Here is a 19,528-nt window from a genome sequence, read left to right as displayed (position 1 = left end):
AGTGAAAAAATAGAGCTGCAGAGCCCTCCTATGTACAGTATAAACCAGTCATTACTTTAAAAAAATCAGGCACTGCATAAAATGCTTACTTTGGGCAGATTATTCATTTCCCTTGAAATTCTTGCTCTGCTGGAGGTGCTGGTCTTAGTTTGCTCAGACTGCCTAAACAAAATACCATAGACTGGATGGCCTGAACAGTAGAAACTCATTTTTTCACAATTCCGGAGGCTGGGAAGTCCAGACCAAGGTGCCAGCTGATTCATTTCCTGGTGAAAGCTGTCTTCCTGGCTTGCAAAAGCTGCCTTCTTACTGTGTCCTCACATGACAGAGAGAAAGAATGATCTCTCTCTTCCTCAAAGTCCACAGGCCTACTAGGTTGAGACCCCACCCTTATAACCTCATTTAATTGTTAATTACCTCCTAAAGACTCCATCTTAAGATACAGTCCTATTGGGAATTAGGGCTCCAATATGAGTTTAGGGGGACTTGGTTCAGTCTGTTGCAGTGCCTCAACTTCTTTTTCCCCAGTATCTTCCATAATTCTATTTTATTTCAGACAGGATTGGTTTTATCCTTTCTAATGACATTCTCAAGGTATATATTATTTTACAGTGTATTACAGAAATTTTACCCGAATTTAACCTTATCAATCATTTCCTCTTAGACACAAAATCGAATGAAGCTAATGGCCGACAACTATGAGGATGACCACTTCAAATCCTCCCATTCCAGTCAGACCAATCATAAACCCTCCCCAGACCAGGTAAGACTGCTCTTGAGTGTTTTAGAAAAACCAGTATGCTTTCATTTTTCTGTATATTGTACTAGCATGTTACAAATTTGGGGGCATAAGTTAGTAAAATAAAAATCAGTTTTTGAAAATTCCTTCACTCTTTTTTTTTAAAAACACAGTTTCAGTTTTTGTATGGAGAAGTAATGTATTCTGAATGTATTAAGAGGAAATACTCAAAAGATTTGAGGACAATAAAGAATCCTTGAATTGGGTTGAGGAAATTTAATCTTCTCAGAGATATCTACTAATTCTAACTGTCCTGCTTTTCTTATTAAAGAAATAATGCATTATTTTAAAAAGCAGGACTCTTGTGAGCTCAGTGAGGCACAATTCAGTGTATGGGTAACTATTGTTTAATTGAAAAATTTTAAATCTCTGCTCATCACCTCTTAAACATGAAGATTGAAATGTAGTTTCTTCACTCCCTTCGTTTAGTAGATCTCCCAAGCTTATGTCATTGTCAAGGAAAATTGTTCCCTTCAACTTCTCATTAATGCGAAAGAGGCATTGATGAGTCTGAAGGGGACTGTATTCAACTCCAGTTTTTTGTAAGAAGGGAACGCTCCCCAGATCTTGAAAATGATGGATGGGGAAGAGTGGCAAACAAATGACCTCATATCCCATTGCCAAAAATCAGATTTCAGCATCTCCATCACACTCAGTCTTCAAATATATAGCTGAGGGGAAAAAAATAAAAAAATAATGGTTAAGTAATTACATCCATATGACTAAAGAGTCCAGGGGAACTCCCCCATCTCCTCTAAGTGATAGCTAGGGCATTGTCTTAGAAGAAGAAACATTGCAGGTGAAAGAAGCAATAATATACAAATGTCAAGTTTTTTCTAAGATTCAGAAGGTATAGTCATGGTATAGTGACATTTTCTAAGCCAGTTGAGGCAAGTCTTATATTTTAGAAGGAAAACAGTTACCAGTCTTCAGTGTTGGCAAAGTGGAGAGCGGCTGCCTGAAGTCAGTGGTCTTCCCTTGCCAAGAAATAGCTTGGCTTTCTCTGCTTTCTTCTTGATACCTGGAAATAAATTTTGCCAGTGTGTATAAAATAAATATTAGATCCTTTCCTTGAGAAAGTTTTTGATAATAAATACAAGGAATTGGATGCCTGGGACTAGTAGGAAGCAAACAGAAATGGAGAAAGTTTAAAGAAAAGGCAAAAAATAAGAAAAGCCTCCAACTTGATAATTTTACCCAAATTCAGCCCTGGGATAGAGACAGTATCTTACAGAAGGAGGAAGCATAGAAGTGCAGTGACAAACTAATTACTAATTTTGGTAGTGTAAGGAATTAGAATCTAATATTTAAAAAGTCAAGAAATTAGAGACCATTTTCTTCTACTACATTATGCTTATGTCTTTTTTTCAAATACTAACCAGTTCTTTTTCATTCCCATGCTGCTCTGGGGCATTGTTCCTTTGTCATCTCCCTCCCATAGGATGAGGAGGAGGGTATATGGGCATAGCCAATCAGATGCTCTTAGCTCAGCCATTTTGTTCAGAACGGTGAGAAACAGCTTTCCTTAACTATAGAAATGTTTTCTGTTTGTTTGTTTGTTTGTTTGTTTTAACACAATCATTCTCCTTTTTTTCACTGTAATTCATTGAAATCGTTTTGTTTGCTATTTTCTCATTTTCACATGATTCCTGTGTGTATTGCTATGCTTCTGACATAGTGGGGTTTGGGTTTTGTGACTTTTTTTCCTTGTTGTGTGTTAATAGTCACTTTTATAATTTCTTTTTATACATTTTTGGAAGAACTTCCAGGGCATGAACTAAATTTCTCCTGTGTGACTTTATTAATAAATTACCAATCTGGTGTGATTTTTGTACAGTGTCCTGGTAAAATTTACAGTGAGTGACTTATCAAACTGGAAACAGAAAATTGATCAAATTTTCTGCCAGTAGGTTTGGGATATACTTTTTATGATAATTGTATAGTTTTTAAGTAAAACTGTACTGTGAACTAAAACATTTTGTTTTTATCTATAAAAGATGTTCTGAATTCTCAGGGTCAATAATTCTTATAGAAATCCTATCCTCTCTAGGACATCCCCTAGGGATTTGACATTACTCTCAAACTGTCCTTAAAAATAAGGAGAAATAAAGAAGTTGAAAAAGAATTTTTTAAAAGTCAGTCTAAAGAATTCTTTTTCCTCTCTTCCCTGGATTGCTGCCGTGTTGAACAGTTGCCAGGACACTGTCTAGATTCTCCTTCCCAGGCCAATTGGCTGGAAAAAATAGGCCAGCTGTGGCAGTATCACCCTTTGATCTAATGCCCTAGAGGTTTGACTAAGGAACTTTTCTTAGAAAAAATAATAATTATGATTAATAAGTTCACACATATTGATGGCCTTGCACTCCCCCAGTTCACTGACCATGCTTACTGGTGAGCTCACTCTTTTGGAGTCAGTTCTCCCTGAAATGTCCGTGTCTTGGTGTTATATTTCTTAAAATGATGAGGACACGTGTAGACCTTTCACTAGCAAACAGCGCCACGAAGGATGATGAGGTAAGTTGCGGAGAGGGGCGTATACCGTAAAGGTGGAAAGCTTTCCGAATGACTTTATCCTTAGGGTGTGAAAGGTGAAATGCACAAAGTTAGCCAAAAAGCTCTTTGGGTTAGAATGCTGCATGCCAGACCAAGCTAAAGCTGGGGAAATTAGTGTGCTAATTCTCTTTATCTCCACTACATCCCAAAGGGGTAGTTATTTGTCATCATGAAGCATATGGGGGCGATACAGTAGCTGAGTGTGGTTCGCCAGTGTGCTCCTCCTAAATGAATCTGCCTCGTCCGTTTCTGTAGAGCATAATGTTGGTGTGCCTTAGCAGGAAGCGCCTTCCCCACATTTGAGAACAGGATTGTGTTTCAGCTGTATACCTTTCTTCTCGCCAGTCAGAGGAAACGTGTTAGTGCTATAGGAAACAAGGCCCTAGATAACTTCGCCAGAAGACTGAAAAGTAAACATACCTTCATACAGACTTGTTCCTGAAGTCTCTATTTTCCTTTCTCTTCTCCCGTAGTAGAATACCTCCTAGCAAAAGTTCAAATGCTACTGATTTTGTGTATTCTTTCAGTTGCTCTGTTGAGCTTGCTACACTAACAATAACAGCCATTGGTTTACCACAGTACAGTTGCAATTACCTGAAGTTTCTATGATAAGATATCAGAAATTTTCTAAAATATGCTGTAAATACCATTATGTCACACAGATTTTACCTAAAGAAATGCATGAATGGCCCTAAAACACTGCAGAGGTCTTGACTTGCTTACCAGTTTCCTTCACTTGTTTCCCTGTTCCCTGCTTCCATTTTGTTCCTTCAGTTTTGCTTCAGGGGACAGATTTTCTTAAAATTTCAGACTTTTGAAATTGATGATTTATCCTATCAAACTTAAAAATGTATCTAAAACATTTCATAAAACACCATATAGATCAGCAAAGTATGAACCTTACTAGATGTAATCAGTACTCAGATAGGAAGAGAATCATGGAAGGACAGTGCTGAGAGGGATTTACTCCATTTCATAAGTGGTAGAGCATAATGGTTAGGAGTTTAGGCTTTGGAGCAGAATGCCTGTGGTCCCTAACACCACCCTTGTTAGCTTGTGACTTTCCACAAGTTAGTCAGTCTCTACTTCAGTTTCATTTTTTGTTGTTGTTTTTTTCTATTTTTTATTTTTTTAATTAAGGTATTATTGATATACACTCTTATGAAGGTTTCACATGAAAAAACAATGTGGTTACTACATTTACCCATATTATCAAGACCCCACCCATACCCCAATGCAGTCACTGTCCATCAGTGTAGTAAGATGCCACAGATCCACTATATGCCTTCTCTGTGACACACAGTTCTCCCCATGATCTCCCACACCATGTGTACTAAACATAATACCCCTCAATACCCCTCTCCCTCCCTCCCCACCCGCCCTCCCACACCTCTCCCCTTTGGTAACCACTAGTTCATTCCTGGGGTCTCTGAGTCTGTTGCCATTTTGTTCCTTCAGTTTTGCTTCATTGTTATACTCCACAAATGAGGGAAATCATTTGGCATTTGTCTTTCTCCACCTGGATTATTTCACTGATCATAATGTCCTCCAGCTCCATCCATGTTGTTGCAAATGGTAGGATTTGTTTCTTTCTTATGGCTGAATAGTATTCCACTGTGTATATGTACCACATCTTCTTTATCCATTCATGTACTGACGGACACTTAGGTTGCTTCCATATCTTGGCTATTGTAAAAAGTACTGTGATAAACATAGGGATGCATATGTCTTTTTGAATCTGAGAAGTTTCATTCTTTGGGTAAATTCCAAGGAGTGGAATTCCAGGGTCAAATGGTATTTCTATTTTTAGTTTTTTGAGGAACCTCCATATTGCTTTCCACAATGGTTGAACTAGCTTACATTCCCACCAGCAGTGTAGGAGGGTTCCCCTTTCTCCGCATCCTCACCAGTATTTGTTGTTCTTAGTCTTTTCGATGCTGACCATCCTTACTGGTGTGAGGTGATACCTCATTGTGGTTTTAATCTGCATTTCCCTGATGATTAGTGATGATGAGCCTCTTTTCATGTGTCTGTTGGCCATCTGAATTTCTTCTTTGGAGAACTGTCTCTTCATATCCTCTGCTCATTTGTTAATTGGGTTATTTGCTTTTTGGATGTTGAGGCGTGTAAGTTCTTTATATATTTTGGATATTAACCCCTTGTCAGATATGTCATTTACAAATATATTCTCCCATACTGTAGGATGCCTTTTTGTTCTGTTGATGTTGTCCTTTGCCGTACAGAAGCTTTTTAGTTTGATGTAGTCCCATGAGTTCATTTTCGCTTTTGTTTCCCTTTCTCAAGCAGATGGGTTCAGGAAGAAGTTGCTCATGCTTATATTCAGGAGATCTTTGCCTATGTTGACTTCTAAGAGTTTTATGGTTTCAGGACTTACATTCAAGTCTTTAATCCATTTCGAGTTTACTTTTGTGTATGTGGTTAAACAGTAATCCAGTTTCATTCTCTTGCATGTAGCTGTCCAGTTTTGCAAAACACCAGCTGTTGAAGATACTGTCATTTCCCCATTGTATGTCTATGGCTCCTTTATCATATATTAATTGACCATATGTGGTTGTGTTTATATCAGGGCTCTCTAGTCTGTTCCATTGGTCTGTGGGTCTGTTCTTGTGCCAGTACCAAATTGTCTTGATTACTGTGGCTTTGTAGTAGAGCTTGAAGTTGGGGAGCGTAATTCCCCCTGCTTTATTCTTCCTTCTCAGGATTGCTTTGGCTATTCGAGGTCTTTTGTGGTTCCATATTATTTTTAGGATTATTTTCTCTAGTTCATTGAAGAATGCTGTTGGTATTTTGATGGGAATTGCATTGCATCTATAAATTGCTTTAGGTAGGATGGCCGTTTTGACAATATTAATTCTTCCTATCCATGAGCACAGGATGTGTTTCCATTTATTGGTATCTTCTTTAATTTCTCTCATGAGTGTCCTGTAGTTTTCAGAGTATAGTCTTTCACTTCCTTGGTTAGGTTTATTCCTAGGTATTTTATTCTTTTTGATGCAGTTGTGAATGGAATTGTTTTCCTGATTTCTCTCTCTGCTAGTTCATTCATAGTGTATAGGAATGCCACAGATTTCTGTGTATTAATTTTGTATCCTGAAACTTTGCTGAATTCAGATATTAGATCTAGTAGTTTTGGAGTGGATTCTTTAGGGGTTTTTTATGTACCATATCATGTCATCTGCAAACAGGGACAGTTTAACTTTTCCATGCCAGTCTGGATGCTTTTTATTTCTTTGTTTTGTCTGATTGCGAGGCTAGGACCTCCAGGACTATGTTGAATAGAAGTGGGGAGAGTGGACATCCTTGTCTTGTTCCCGATCTTAAAGTAAAAGCTTTCAGCTTCTCGCTGTTAAGTATGATATTAGCTGTGGGTTTGTCATATATGGCCTTTACTATGTTGAGGTACTTGTCCTTTATACCCTTTTTTTTAGAGTTTTTATCATGAATGGATGTTGAACTTTGTCAAATGGTTTTTCAGCATCTATGGAAATGATTATGTGGTTTTTGTCCTTCTTTTTGTTGATGTGGTGGATGATGTTGATGGATTTTCGAATGTTGTACCATTCCTGCATCCCCGGAATAAATCCTACTTGATCATGATGGATGATCTTTTTGATGTATTTTTTAATTCTGTTTGCTAATATTTTGTTGTGTATTTTTGCATCTATGTTCGTCAGGGATATTGGTCTGTAATTTTCTTTTTTTGTGATGTCTTTGCCTGGTTTTGGTATTAGAGTGATGCTGGCCACATAGAATGAGTTTGGAAGTATTCCCTCCTCTTCTATTTTTTGGAAAACTTTAAGGAGAATGGGTGTTAGGTCTTTACTAAATGTTTGATAAAATTCAGCAGTGAAGCCATCAGGTCCAGGGGTTTTGTTCTTAGGTAGGTTTTTGATTACCAGTTCAATTTTGTTGCTGGTAATTGGTCTGTTTAGATTTTCTGTTTCTTTCTGGGTCAGTCTTGGAAGGTTGTATTTTTCGAGAAAGCTGTCCATTTCTTCTAGGTTTTCCAGCTTGTTAGCATATAGGTTTTCATAGTATTCTTTAATAATTCTTTGTTGTGGTGTCTGTAGTGATTTTTCCTTTCTCATTTCTGATTCTGTTTATATGAGTAGACTCTTTTTTTCTTGATAAGTCTGTCTAGGGGGTTATCTATTTTGTTTATTTTCTTGAAGAACCAGCTCTTGCTTTCATTGATTCTTTCTATTGTTTTATTCTTCTCAATTTTATTTATTTAAGCTATAATGTTTATTATGTCCCTCCTTCTACTGACTTTGAGCCTCATTTGTTCTTCTTTTTCTAGTTTCATTAATTGTGAGTTTAGACTGCTTATATGGGATAGTTCTTGTTTCTTGAGGCCTGTATTGCAATATACTTTCCTCTTAGCACAGCTGTGGCTGCATCCCACAGATTTTGTGGTGTTGAATTATTGTTGTCGTTTATCTCCATATATTGCTTGATCTCTGTTTTTATTTGGTCATTGATCCATTGGTTATTTAGGAGCACATTGTGAAGCCTCCATGTGTTTGTGGGATTTTTTCATTTTCTTTGCATAATTTATTTCTAGTTTCATACCTTTATGGTCTGAGAAACTGGCTGGTACAATTTCAGTCTTTTTTAGTTTACTGAGGCTCTTTTTGTGGCCTAGTATATGATCTATTCTTGAAAATGTTCCATGTGCACTTGAGAAGAATGTGTATTCTGTTGCTTTTGGATGTAGAGTTCTGTAGATGTCTGTGACGTCCATCTGTTCTGTGGTGTTGTTCAGTGCCTCTGTCTCCTTACTTATCTTCTGTCTGGTTGATCTGTCCTTCAATGTGAGTGGAGTGATGAGGTCTCCTAGAAGGAATGCATTGCATTCTATTTCCCCTTTTAATTATGTTAGTATTTCTTTCACATATGTGGGTGCTCCTGTGTTGGTAGCATAGATATTTATAATGGTTATATCTTCTTGTTGGATTGACCCCTTTATCATTATGTAATGTCCTTCTTTGTCTCTTATGACTTTCTTTGTTTTGAAGTCTATTTTGTCTGGTACAAGAACTGCAACTCCTGCTTTTTTCTCGCTATTAGTTGCATGAAATATGTTTTTCCATCCCTTTACTTTTAGTCTGTGTATGTCTTTGGGTTTAAAGTGAGTCTCTTGTAGGCAGCATATAGATGGGTCTTGTTTTTTTATCCATTCAGTGACTCTGTGTCTTTTGATTGGTGCATTCAGTCCATTTACATTTAGGGTGATTATCAATAGGTATGTACTTATTGCCATTGCAGGCTTTAGATTGGTTACCAAAGGTTCAAGGTTAACTTCCTTACTATCTAAGAGTCTAACTTAACTCATTTAATATGCTGTTAGAAACGCAATCTAAAGGTTCTTTTCTTTATCTCCTCCTTTTTCTTCCTCCTTCATTCTTTATATATTTGGTATCATATTCTGTATTCTTTGTCTATCCCTTGATTGACTTTGGGGATAGTTAAGTTAATTTTGCATTTGCTTAGTAATTAGCTGTTCTACTTTCTTTACTGTGGTTTTATTACCTCTGGTGACAGCTATTAAACCTTAGGAACATTTCCATCTATAGCAGTCCCTCCAGAATACACTGTAGAGATGGTTTATGGGAGGTAAATTCTCTCAGCTTTTGCTTATCTGGAAATTGTTTAATCCATCCTTCAGATTTAAATGATAATCTTATTGTATAAAGTAATCTTGGTTCCAGGCCCTTCTGCTTCATCACATTAAACACATCATGCCACTCCCTTCTGGCCTGTAAAGTTTCTGCTGAGAAGTCTAATGTTAGCCTGATGGGCTTTCCTTTGTATGTGATCTTATTTCTCTCTCTGGCTGCTTTTAACAGTCTGTCCTTATCCTTGATCTTTCCCATTTTAATTACTATGTGTCTTGGTGTTGTCTTCCTTGGGTCCCTTGTGTTCGGAGATCTGTGCACCTCCGTGGCCTGAGAGACTATCTCCTTCCCCAGATTGGGGAAGTTTTCAGCAATTACCTCCTCAAAGACACTTTCTATCCCTTTCTCTTTCTTCTTCTTCTGGTATCCCTATAATATGAATATTGTTCTGTTTAGATTGGTCACACAGTTCTCTCAATATTCTTTCATTCTTAGAGATCCTTTTTTCTCTCTGTGCCTCAGCTTCTTTGTATTCCTCTTCTCTAGTTTATATTTCATTTATTGTCTCCTCCACCATATCCAACCTGCTTTTAATACCCTCCACTGTGCTCTTCAACAATTGGATCTCCGACCAGAATTCATTCCTGAGTTCTTGGATATCTTTCTGTACCTCTGTTAGCATGTTGATGATTTTTATTTTGAACTCCCTTTCAGGAAGAGTCATAAGGTCCATGTCATTTAAATCTTTCTCCCAAGTTATATTAATTTTCCTCTGGAACAGGTTCCTTTGTCGCTTCATATTTGTATATGGCACCCTCTAGTGTCCAGAAGCTCTACTCTCTGGAGCTGCTCAGTCCGTGAAGCAATGTCAGGGGTTGCAGGGGAGTGGTATTCGTGCCTGGGGCTAGGAAAGAGCTGTTTTTTCCTGCTTCCCGGCTGCTATGCTTGTCTCCACTGCCTGAACCAGTGGGCTGAGCACACAAGTATTAGCTTTTGTCCCAGAGCAGCCAGATATGGATCCCTGCTTTCCCCAAGCAACTGAAATCTCAGTCTCTCCAGGAATTCTGCCTGTCTTAGCTTTCCAACCCCGTAATCACGCGAGTATCATGAAAGCACCATGAAATGTCGGTTTGTGCTTCCAGAGCAGATCTCCGGAGCTAGGTATTCAGCAGTCCCAGGCCTTCCACTCCCTCCCTGCTCCATTTCTCTTCCTCCTGCCATGAGCTTGGGTGGGGGAAGGGCTTGGGTCCTGCCAGGTCACAGCTTTGGTAGGTTGCCCTGTTTCATGAGGTCTGCTCTTTTTTCCAGGTGTATGCGGTCAGGCACAGTCCTCTTTCCTTTTGCTCTCTCAGGATTAGTTGCACCAACTATATTTTCGAATTGTATGCAGTTTTAGGAGGAAGCCTCTGTCTCACCTCTCACACCATCATCTTTAATCTCTCTACTTCAGTTTCTTCAAGAGGCATGAACTCTAGATCCAGACTGCCCAGTTTTGAATTTAGATGACTCCACCTACTCTGTGGCCTGGGAATGCAACTTAATCAATGAACCTCAGTTTCTTTCTCAGATTGGGTTTATTAATAGTGCCTTCTTCACAGGTTGTGGGAAAGATCAGTAAATTAATGCATTTACATGCCTTGAACAGTGCCTTCCCAAGCCTGCATTCTGTTTGTGCTGCAGCTGTTCTTGTGGCTGTCTTCATTAACTTGAATCTGTCTCCAGGGAACAGTAAGTTTTCAGTAAATATTAGCTACAATTTGTATTACTGTCAAGGCCAGTGCCCTCATATTATAGGTAAGGGTGCAAAAAAAAAAAAAATTGAAAGTTGGGACTTGAAGGTCCCGAGCATTTCTGTGCTCTGCTAGCTGATGGTAATTAGAGACTTGTAAGACATGCTGATGATTATGCTCCCTTTTCTTCACCAGAATTTCATCTCCAATCCATTAAGAAATTTTTTCCCTTGGGAAAACACCCTGAATTTAAAAAATAAATTCCATATAAAAGAAATTTAGTCATTGAAACTTTTTTTGAAAGAATTTGCTGTCAGGTAGCCCTCCTGAGACTCATAGAAGGAAGCACGTGTTACCTCCATTTAGGAAAAGTGACAGAGTCCGTTCTCTCTCCCCTCAGCCTGTAGGAAATCCATGTGAAATGCATCCCTGCCACTCTGTCCTTTAGTCTTAGCTTTCTTCTTTCTTGTTTTTCCCTCAAAATAGAATGTTGGCCCCACGAGAACAGGGACTTCAGTATTCCCATCATCTAGGACAGTGCCCAGTACACAGCAGGCCCTCTGTCAATACATATTGAATTCATTAATTTCTAAATTCATGAAATCCAGAGAAGAAACAGTAAAGATGACATGGAAACCAAGAGCATAGAGTGAGCTGTTAGTTAGCTTTAAGCATTACTCATACAGGAAAGGGAAATTTTGACAGGGAAGAGAAGTGTCTAGGAGCAAAAGACCTGTGGAGAAATATTGAGAATTTAAAGGTAAGTCATCATTAAGTCATAGAATGTGGCTCCTATAATTCCATGTTAAATAAAAGGGAATTTGAGTATAATTCTGAAATCTTTTCTGTTTGCTAACTGAACATCCTTCTGGTAGAAACTTTTTATCCTAGTAACCTGTGGTTCATAGCCATCAGGAAGAGAGTAGAGCATAATTACTATGGTCCTATGATCTTTCTGGATTTTATTCTGTCGAAGCAGTTTGTGTACCAGTTTACATGTACCTACCAAGGGGCCTAGCAGTTGGTCCTAGTATAAAACCATTCCAGTGACTAAAATCTGGAAATGAATTACATAGTTATTAGGTGAGCACTCTACCATCCCAAAGTGGGATTTGGACTAGTATGTTATAAAACTTACTTGTTTCATTGGAGATATTAAGCTTTTAAGACAAGTGTTTTAAAACAAGTGTCTCTTTTTCTCTTGTCTGCCCTAGTTGTGTTGTCTACATAATCTCATCAGTTTGCAGCATCCTAAAATTATTCTGATGCATTAATACTACAGTGGAAATCTCTGAGGTCCCTAGAGAATATCTCTGTAAAAGGGACATGTTAAATCATCTTGCAGAATTGAAAGGGGTAGTGAACTGGAATATTCTGTTAGTATATGGTCCACATTGCTTGCCCTTGGACCAATACCAGGACCAGTTTTTGACATTACAGGGAAGGAAGAGTTTGACCTTGTATTTTCAGAAATGGATCAGAGAATTAGGTTTAGAAAGATGCTTCTTTCCTGAACATCTTAGAAAATCCAGTAGAATTCAAGCAGCAAGGGATCCTAGCTATAGAGAAGTGGGAGGGAGAAAAGGAACATTTATTAAACATTTACTATGGGACAGACACTTTCATATCTCTTATCTCATATTTAATTTTCACAGCCACCCTAAGAACATATTTATACAAGAGGAAACAGAGCTCATAGAAGTTAAATAACTTTACAAGATTATAGGTAACAAGTGGCAGACATTTAAACCTAGGACCGACTCCAGAACCCATGCTCCTTCCATTATACCATACAAAAAGAGAAGGAATCTTTCACTTTGCAATCTCGTTCCTTGGACATAATAGACACTCAGGGAGATGCATTTTGGATGTAATTGTACTCCTATGTGAGGAAATAACAAAACTGCCATTACCACTAAGGAACTTCCCTTACTAAGAGCAACCTAAGTAGATTTTGACATCAGTGCACTGATATTTTTTTATAAATATAACTACCAAGGACTTTGGAACTGTAGATATTGGGAAGGGACAAGAAGTGGATCTTGGAGGTTTAGGTGGATGGAAGAGAAATGTAAAAGAATTTTAAGTAGGAACCAACTTGAAGGCCCTCCACTCCTCATCTTTCCATCCTGGGTTCTCTCTAGGTGCCTTTGAACTCTGTCCTCTACTGTTACCATGCCACACTCTGCACTAGCTCTCTCTTCATGTCATACTCAGCAAGTCCCTTCACTAGGCCCCCCTTCTTTAAGCCACCATCTTTTCTTACCATTGACTTATAACTGTAATACATACACAGCCTACATGCTGATTCATTTTCCTGGTTTCAAGCAAATGAACTATGTCAAACACAAAAAGATTTTGGAAATGGGAGCTATTCTCAACAAGATCATTGGTGAATAGATACTCAAGGATAGCAATGCCAATAGTTAACATGTAAGGAATATACACTAAGTCCCCAACACTTAAGTTTATAAGCACATTGTAAGTATATTCTCATTCAGTCCAACCCAGCAATCTTAGAAGATAGACACCATTCTCATTATTTTACTATTGAAGAGACTGAACTGCAGAGATAGAATTTAGCAAAATTATCCACGGTCACATAGCCTGTAGGTTGCACAGGTTTTGAACCTGGTTTTTAAACCCAGATATGTCTAACCAAGCCAAAATTTGATTTACCTCCAATAAGAAGACATAGCCAGAAGGTTTTTTAAGAGGTTATTATGTCTTTGTATTCATACTGATTACAAGAGAAAACAGAGTCAGAATATTCAACTAAAAATTAGTGAAGGATATAGATAAGAAACTCCTCTTAAAAACCTCACTAAATGAGTGAAAAGGGACTCCATGGTAGTGTAGGTTAAAAAAAAACCCTCTCCCCTCTTAGGTTCAGTGATTGGAGCTCTGAATCAAACTGATAAAAGATTAAAAAGGAAAAAAACAGATATAATTAAATTTGAACGCACAGGAGCTTACTATGAAATGTGACTTAAGGAAGTGATTAGAATTTGCAGCTTATATACCATCTTAACAAAGGAGATAAACTGTGGAGAAGAGGCTAAATAAAGGAAAAGGGATTGGGGGCTTCTGGTGAAGGGATAAGTTATGGGAAGGCAACTTGGAAATGTATGGTAAATAAGGGTTATTTAGTAAGGTTTGTGGTAATTAAGAGTCTCACATAATCAGATCTGGAGCTGGTCTTGGTCTTTTCTTGGTTCAGGAGAGGGAGACATCTTTACAAATGGATACTCACGTTACGTTTACAAAGGAAAATCTATGCCCTTCTTTAAGACCAAAAAGAGGAAGGCAGAGAACTAAGTGCCTTCAGCTCAAAACAACCCTTATGCCAAAGTAGCATGTTTTAGGGTGGCTTGCTAAATGACCCTGTTTAGTCACAGCATATATGTGTTGGACTAACTTGCAACTACTTTCCATGTCTTATAGCTCAGTAGCTCATTTTTTTAGCACCTCATAATATTCCAATGTCTGGATGTAACACAGTTCATCAATTTACGTACTTGGTTGCTTCTGAATTTTTGCTATATGAACAAAGGTGCTGTAAACATCATGTGCAGGTTTTGGTGAGGACATCAGTTTTCAACTAAAGGAGTTGAAATACCAGGGAGCTTAATTGTTGAATCTTATATTAAGAGCAAATTTAGTTTAATAAGCAAGAAACTGCCAAACTTTCTTCCAAAGTGGCTATACCATTTTGTATTCCCACCAACAATGAATTGAGAGTTCCTGTTATTCTCACCAGCATTTAGTGCTACCATTGTTTTGTATTTTGGTCATTCTAATCGATATGTACTACCCCATTGTTAATTTAATTTGTATTTCCCTGTTGGCATATTACGTGGAGCATCTTTTCATGTGTCTGTATATCTTCTTTGGTGAGGTGTCTGTTAAAGTCTTTGGCCCATCTTTTAATGGGTTGTTTTCTTATTGCAGAGTTTTAAGAGTTTGTGTATTTTGAATAACAGTCCTTTATTAAATGTGTCTTTTGCAAATATTTTTTCCCAGTCTGTGGCTTGTTTTCTAATTCTGTTGAGATTGTCTTTCACAAAGCAGAAGTTTTTAATTTTAATGAAGTCAAGTTTATCAATTATTTATTTTATGGATCATACTTTAGTGTCTAAAAAGTCATCACCATACTCAAGGTCATGTAGGTTTTCTCCTATATTCTAAGAGTTTTATAGTTTTGCATTTTGTATTTAGGTCTGTGATGCATTTTGAATTGATTTTTATGAAGGAGTAAGGTCTGTGTTTAGATACAGTTTTCTGTATGTGGATATCCAGTTGTTCCAGCACCATTTGTTAGAAAAACTGTCTTTGCCCTATTGTATTACCTATGCTCCTTTGTCAAAGATCAGTTGACAAATTTCTATGGATCTATTTCTGGGTTCCCTATTTTCTTCCACTGATCTGTTTGTCTGGTTTTTGTCAATACCACACTGTCTTGATTACTGTAGCTTTCTACTAAGTCTTGAAGTCAGGTAATGTCAGTCCTCCAACTTTGTTTTCTCCTTCAAAAGTTGTTTCCTTTTCTGGGTCTCTTGCCTTTCCATATAAACTTTAGAATCAATTTTTCAATACCCACAAAACAACTTGTTGGGATTTTTATTAGGATTACATTGATTCTACAGACCAAGTTGGGAAAAACTATGACAGTGTTGAACTTTCCTATCTCTCCATGGGATATCTCTCCATTTATTTAGTTTTTCTTTGATTTTTTTTTGTCAGAGCTTTATCATTTTCCTCATAGAGATATTGTATATATTTTGTTAGGTGGGTACTTATTTCATTTTGGGGTGTGCTACTATAAATCATACTGTGTTTTTTATTTCAACTTGTTCATTGTTGGAATATAGGAAAGCAAATAGCTTTTGTATATCAACCTTGTACCCTACTACCTTGCTATAATTGCTTAGTAGTTCCAGGAAGGTTTGGGTTTTTTTTTGTTCATTTGAATTTTGTACTAAATGATAATGTCATCTTTTTAAAAAGACAATTTTATTTTTTCCTTCCCAATCTGTGTATCTTTTATTTCCTTTTCTTGTCTTATTGCATCATCTAAAACTTCCAATACAATATTGAAAAGGAATGGTAGAGGAAACATCCTTGTTTTCTACATAATCTTAGTGGGAAAGCTTCAAGTTTCTCACCATTAAATATGATGTTAGCTGTATTTTTTTAAAGATATTCTTTATCAAGTTGAGAACATTCCCCTCTATTACTAGTTTACTGAGAGTTTTTAATCATGAATGGGTGTTGGATTTTGTCAAATGTCTTTTCTGCATCTGTTAATATGATCTTGTGACTTTTGTTCTTCTGCCTGTTGATGTGATTGATTCTGTTAGTTGATTTTTAAATGTTGAACCAGCTTTGCATACCTGGGGTAAATCCCACTTGGTCTCTGTGTGTAATATTTTTTATGATTTTTGGATCCAATTGGCTAATATTTTGTTGAGGATTTTTGCATCTGTGTTCATGAGAGACATCAATCTGTGGTTCTCTTTTTGTGATGTCTTTGGTTTTCGTGTTAGGGTAACACTGGTCTCACAGAGTGATTTAGAAAGTATTCCCTCTGCTTCCATCCTCTGAAAAGAGATTGTAGAAAAATAGTGTAATTTCTGCCTTAAATGTTTGGTAGAACCAGCATTAAACCCATCTGGTGTAACTACTTTCCTAGGTATTTGCTGCAGTCTTTCTGATAATGCATCTTATGGTTAGTAGACTACAGGTTCATTTTTCTCAAAAATCATACATCCTAAATATATTTATTTATGTAGATATACCTTTTTTCAAATATCTAAATATTATCTATATAAAAATTAATATAAATATTAAATATGTATTTAAGTAACAATATATCTATTGCTTTAAATATCAATAATAGTGTAGGAAGACTCTGAGGCTATGATTTTTAAACTCAGCACTCAACATCCATTAATTCTGTTTAGGAAATCAACTTTCATGTTTTGGGAAGAGTCCTATTCTTGGTGGGGGAGGGGATGGTTTCTACAAACATAAATTTCTACTTGAAATTATTTTTTTTCCATTAATTTTCCATTTCAAAATAGAAGTTGGGTTTATAGTCAGTTTTTATTTAAGGGAAAAAATCATAAAAACAGAATGAGGTAAATGAGGAGTTGTTTAATAGGTATAGAGTTTCAGTTTTGCAGGATGAAAAGATATGGAGAATAGTTACATAATATGAATATACTTAACACTACTGAGCTGTACACTTAAAAATGGTTCAGTGGTAACTTTTATGTTATGTATTATTTAACACAATTTTTAAGCTTTTAAAAGGAAAAAAGTTTCTGGCAAAAATATATTCAAAATATACACTGAATATTATTTGAAACATTTTATAACTTACTGAAGTAAGAAAAAGAGGCACCCTTTCCTTTTTCCCAGATAAATAGCTCAAAGTTTTGAAATGGGAAAGGCCTGACATTGGGCTTTTGTTTAGCTTTTTGTTTTGTGCTTGGAAACTAGGCTGTTTGTTCATTTAGTTGTTCTCTTGGCCTATTAAAGAATTTATGCTGTTCTGGGCTTCCGTGAGTTGAACTTCTTGGATGATAAACCTCTTTCAAAGGGCTGTTTGCATATTTATTATTTTTAAGTATGTTCACATTGGGATTTACTTTAACAAAGGTGCCAAACCTATTCTCATTCAAATACTTAAAAATATTTAGGCAACCTAACAGCTACAAACAGTTTTAAAATAAATTGAAATGCTTTTCAATAGAGATAACAAAGTTTGGGGACTACCTGCTGTTTAGAAAACACTCTAGCCAAAAGACTTCTAAATAATTTTCAGCTTCAATTAATTGCAGTCTTAACTTGGCATTTTTCAACATTTTATTATGAAAATTTTCCAACATATAGGAAAGTTGAAAAAATTGTCCCATTAACCCAGATTCTCTATCACATATCTATCCATCTATCAATCACTCTTTTTTATGTATTTCAAAGTAAGTTAGGGACATTTGTATAATACATATCATTAAAGTTCAAAAGCAGTTTATTGGTTTCTTTTTCTTATTTAGTGAAATGCACAAATCTTAAGTATACTGTTCTGTGAGTTTTTACAAATGTACATGCATGCACTTGTGTAATCTAACCTGAACTCCTATCAAAATATAAAAAGGTTAGCAAACTTTTTTTGTGAAAAGTCATATAGTAAGTGTTTTAGGTTTTTATAGCAACTACTTAACTCTGCCATTGCAGTGAGAAAGCAGCCATGGACAAATGAACGAATGAGAGTAGCCCTTTTTAATAAAACTTTATGAGATTATTATAAAGACCTGAGACTTGAATTTTTTAGAATTTTCATGTATCATGAAATATTCTTTTAATTTTTTTTCAACCATTAAAAAATACAAAAATTATCATAGCCTGCAGATGTACAAAATGACAGCTGGCTGGATTTGGCCCATTTGACTAATACAGTTTAGTAACTCCTGATACAAAACATTATCTCCCAAGAAAATTCTGTCTTGCCTTTTCCCAGCCTGTACCCACTCTCACACCACAGGCAAACACTATAAATGTGGTTTTGGTTTTGTTTCTGCATAGATTAGTTTACCAGTTCTAAAACCACATGTAAGTAGAATAATACAGTCTATACTCTTGTGTAAGAATTTTTACTCAACGTAATACATTTAAAATTCATTCATTTTCTTGATTGTATGCATAGCTTGTTCACTTTTATTGCTGAGTTGTATTCCATTGTATGATGACCGATCATAGTTTGTTTATCCATTCTTCTGATGAGCATCTTGTTTACAGTTTGGAGCAATTATGAATAAAGCTATAAACATTCTTACACATGTCTTTGTGTGAATATATGCTTTTATTTTTCTGAGTAACTCCCTATAAATGACCTTGCTTGGTTATATGGTAGGTATGTATTGAGTTTTTTAAAAACTGCCAGACCTTTTTCCAAAGTGGTTACATCATTTTATACTCCCAACAACAACAAATGAGAGTTCTGCTTTCTCCACATCCTCTTAAACACTGATATTTTGCATCTTTTAATTTTGATCTTTTTAATAGAGGCTGTGAGGTGGTATTTCATTTTCATTTTCATTTTGTTGATGATTAGTGATATTGAACACTGTGTCATGTGCTGATTGGCTATGTGTATCTCTTTCTGAAGTGTCTGGTCAAATATTTATTTTTAATTGGGTTTTTGTCTTATTATTTAGTTGTAGGCATTCTTTGTATAACTTATTTTCTCCTAATCTGTGATAGTGTATTCAGTTTCTTTATGGTGTTTTGATTATCAGAGGTCTCTTAATTTTATTGAAGTGTAATTTATCAGTTTTTATTAGCTATTGCTTTCTGGGTTCAGACTAAGAAACTTTTTCCTAACCCCTAGTTGCTAAAGTATTCTGGGGTTTTTCCCAGATACATTATAGTTTTTACTTCTACAAAAACTGCATTTAGTCCTGTGACCCATCTCAAGTTAATTTTGGTATATATTGTGAGAGAAGGGTCAAGGTGCTTTTATTTTTCCAAATGAATATTAAATGATTTTCAAAGACTGTCCTTTCTCCATTGGATTCCTTGTACTCTTTTGTCAGATCTCAAAGATGTAAATATAAATCTATGTTTATGAGTTTTGTTTTATTCCATCATTTAATTTATTGATCTGTATGCCATCACTACACTGTGTTGACAACTCTAAGTTTATAGTGACTGTTGATAGTTTTAGTCTTTCAACTTGTTAATCTTTTTTAAAGTTGTTTCAGTTATTCTGGGTTGTTTCCACATAAATTTTAGAATCGCTTTGT

General features: G+C 36.2%; 1 protein-coding gene across 13 annotated transcripts in view; it reads left to right on the top strand.

Annotated features, from left to right (window-relative positions):
* Positions 1–19,528, top strand: part of ERC1 (ELKS/RAB6-interacting/CAST family member 1) — a 730,429-nt gene that overhangs the window by 619,236 nt on the left and 91,665 nt on the right. For 9 of the 13 annotated variants that reach the window (XM_057492538.1, XM_036907416.2, XM_057492541.1 and 6 more), the window contains one exon: positions 665–763. In XM_057492538.1, coding sequence (XP_057348521.1) covers positions 665–763 — 99 coding nt within the window. Of the gene's footprint in view, positions 1–664; positions 764–2,240; positions 2,308–19,528 lie in introns of all 13 variants that reach the window. The other 4 variants (XM_057492546.1, XM_057492545.1, XM_057492543.1 and 1 more) reach the window with 1 other exon arrangement.

Source organism: Manis pentadactyla, chromosome 14, assembly GCF_030020395.1.
Source record: "Manis pentadactyla isolate mManPen7 chromosome 14, mManPen7.hap1, whole genome shotgun sequence".
In the NCBI taxonomy this organism is placed as follows: domain Eukaryota; kingdom Metazoa; phylum Chordata; class Mammalia; order Pholidota; family Manidae; genus Manis; species Manis pentadactyla.
Note: the sequence above shows the minus strand (reverse complement) of the source record. Positions and strands in the feature narration are given on the sequence as shown.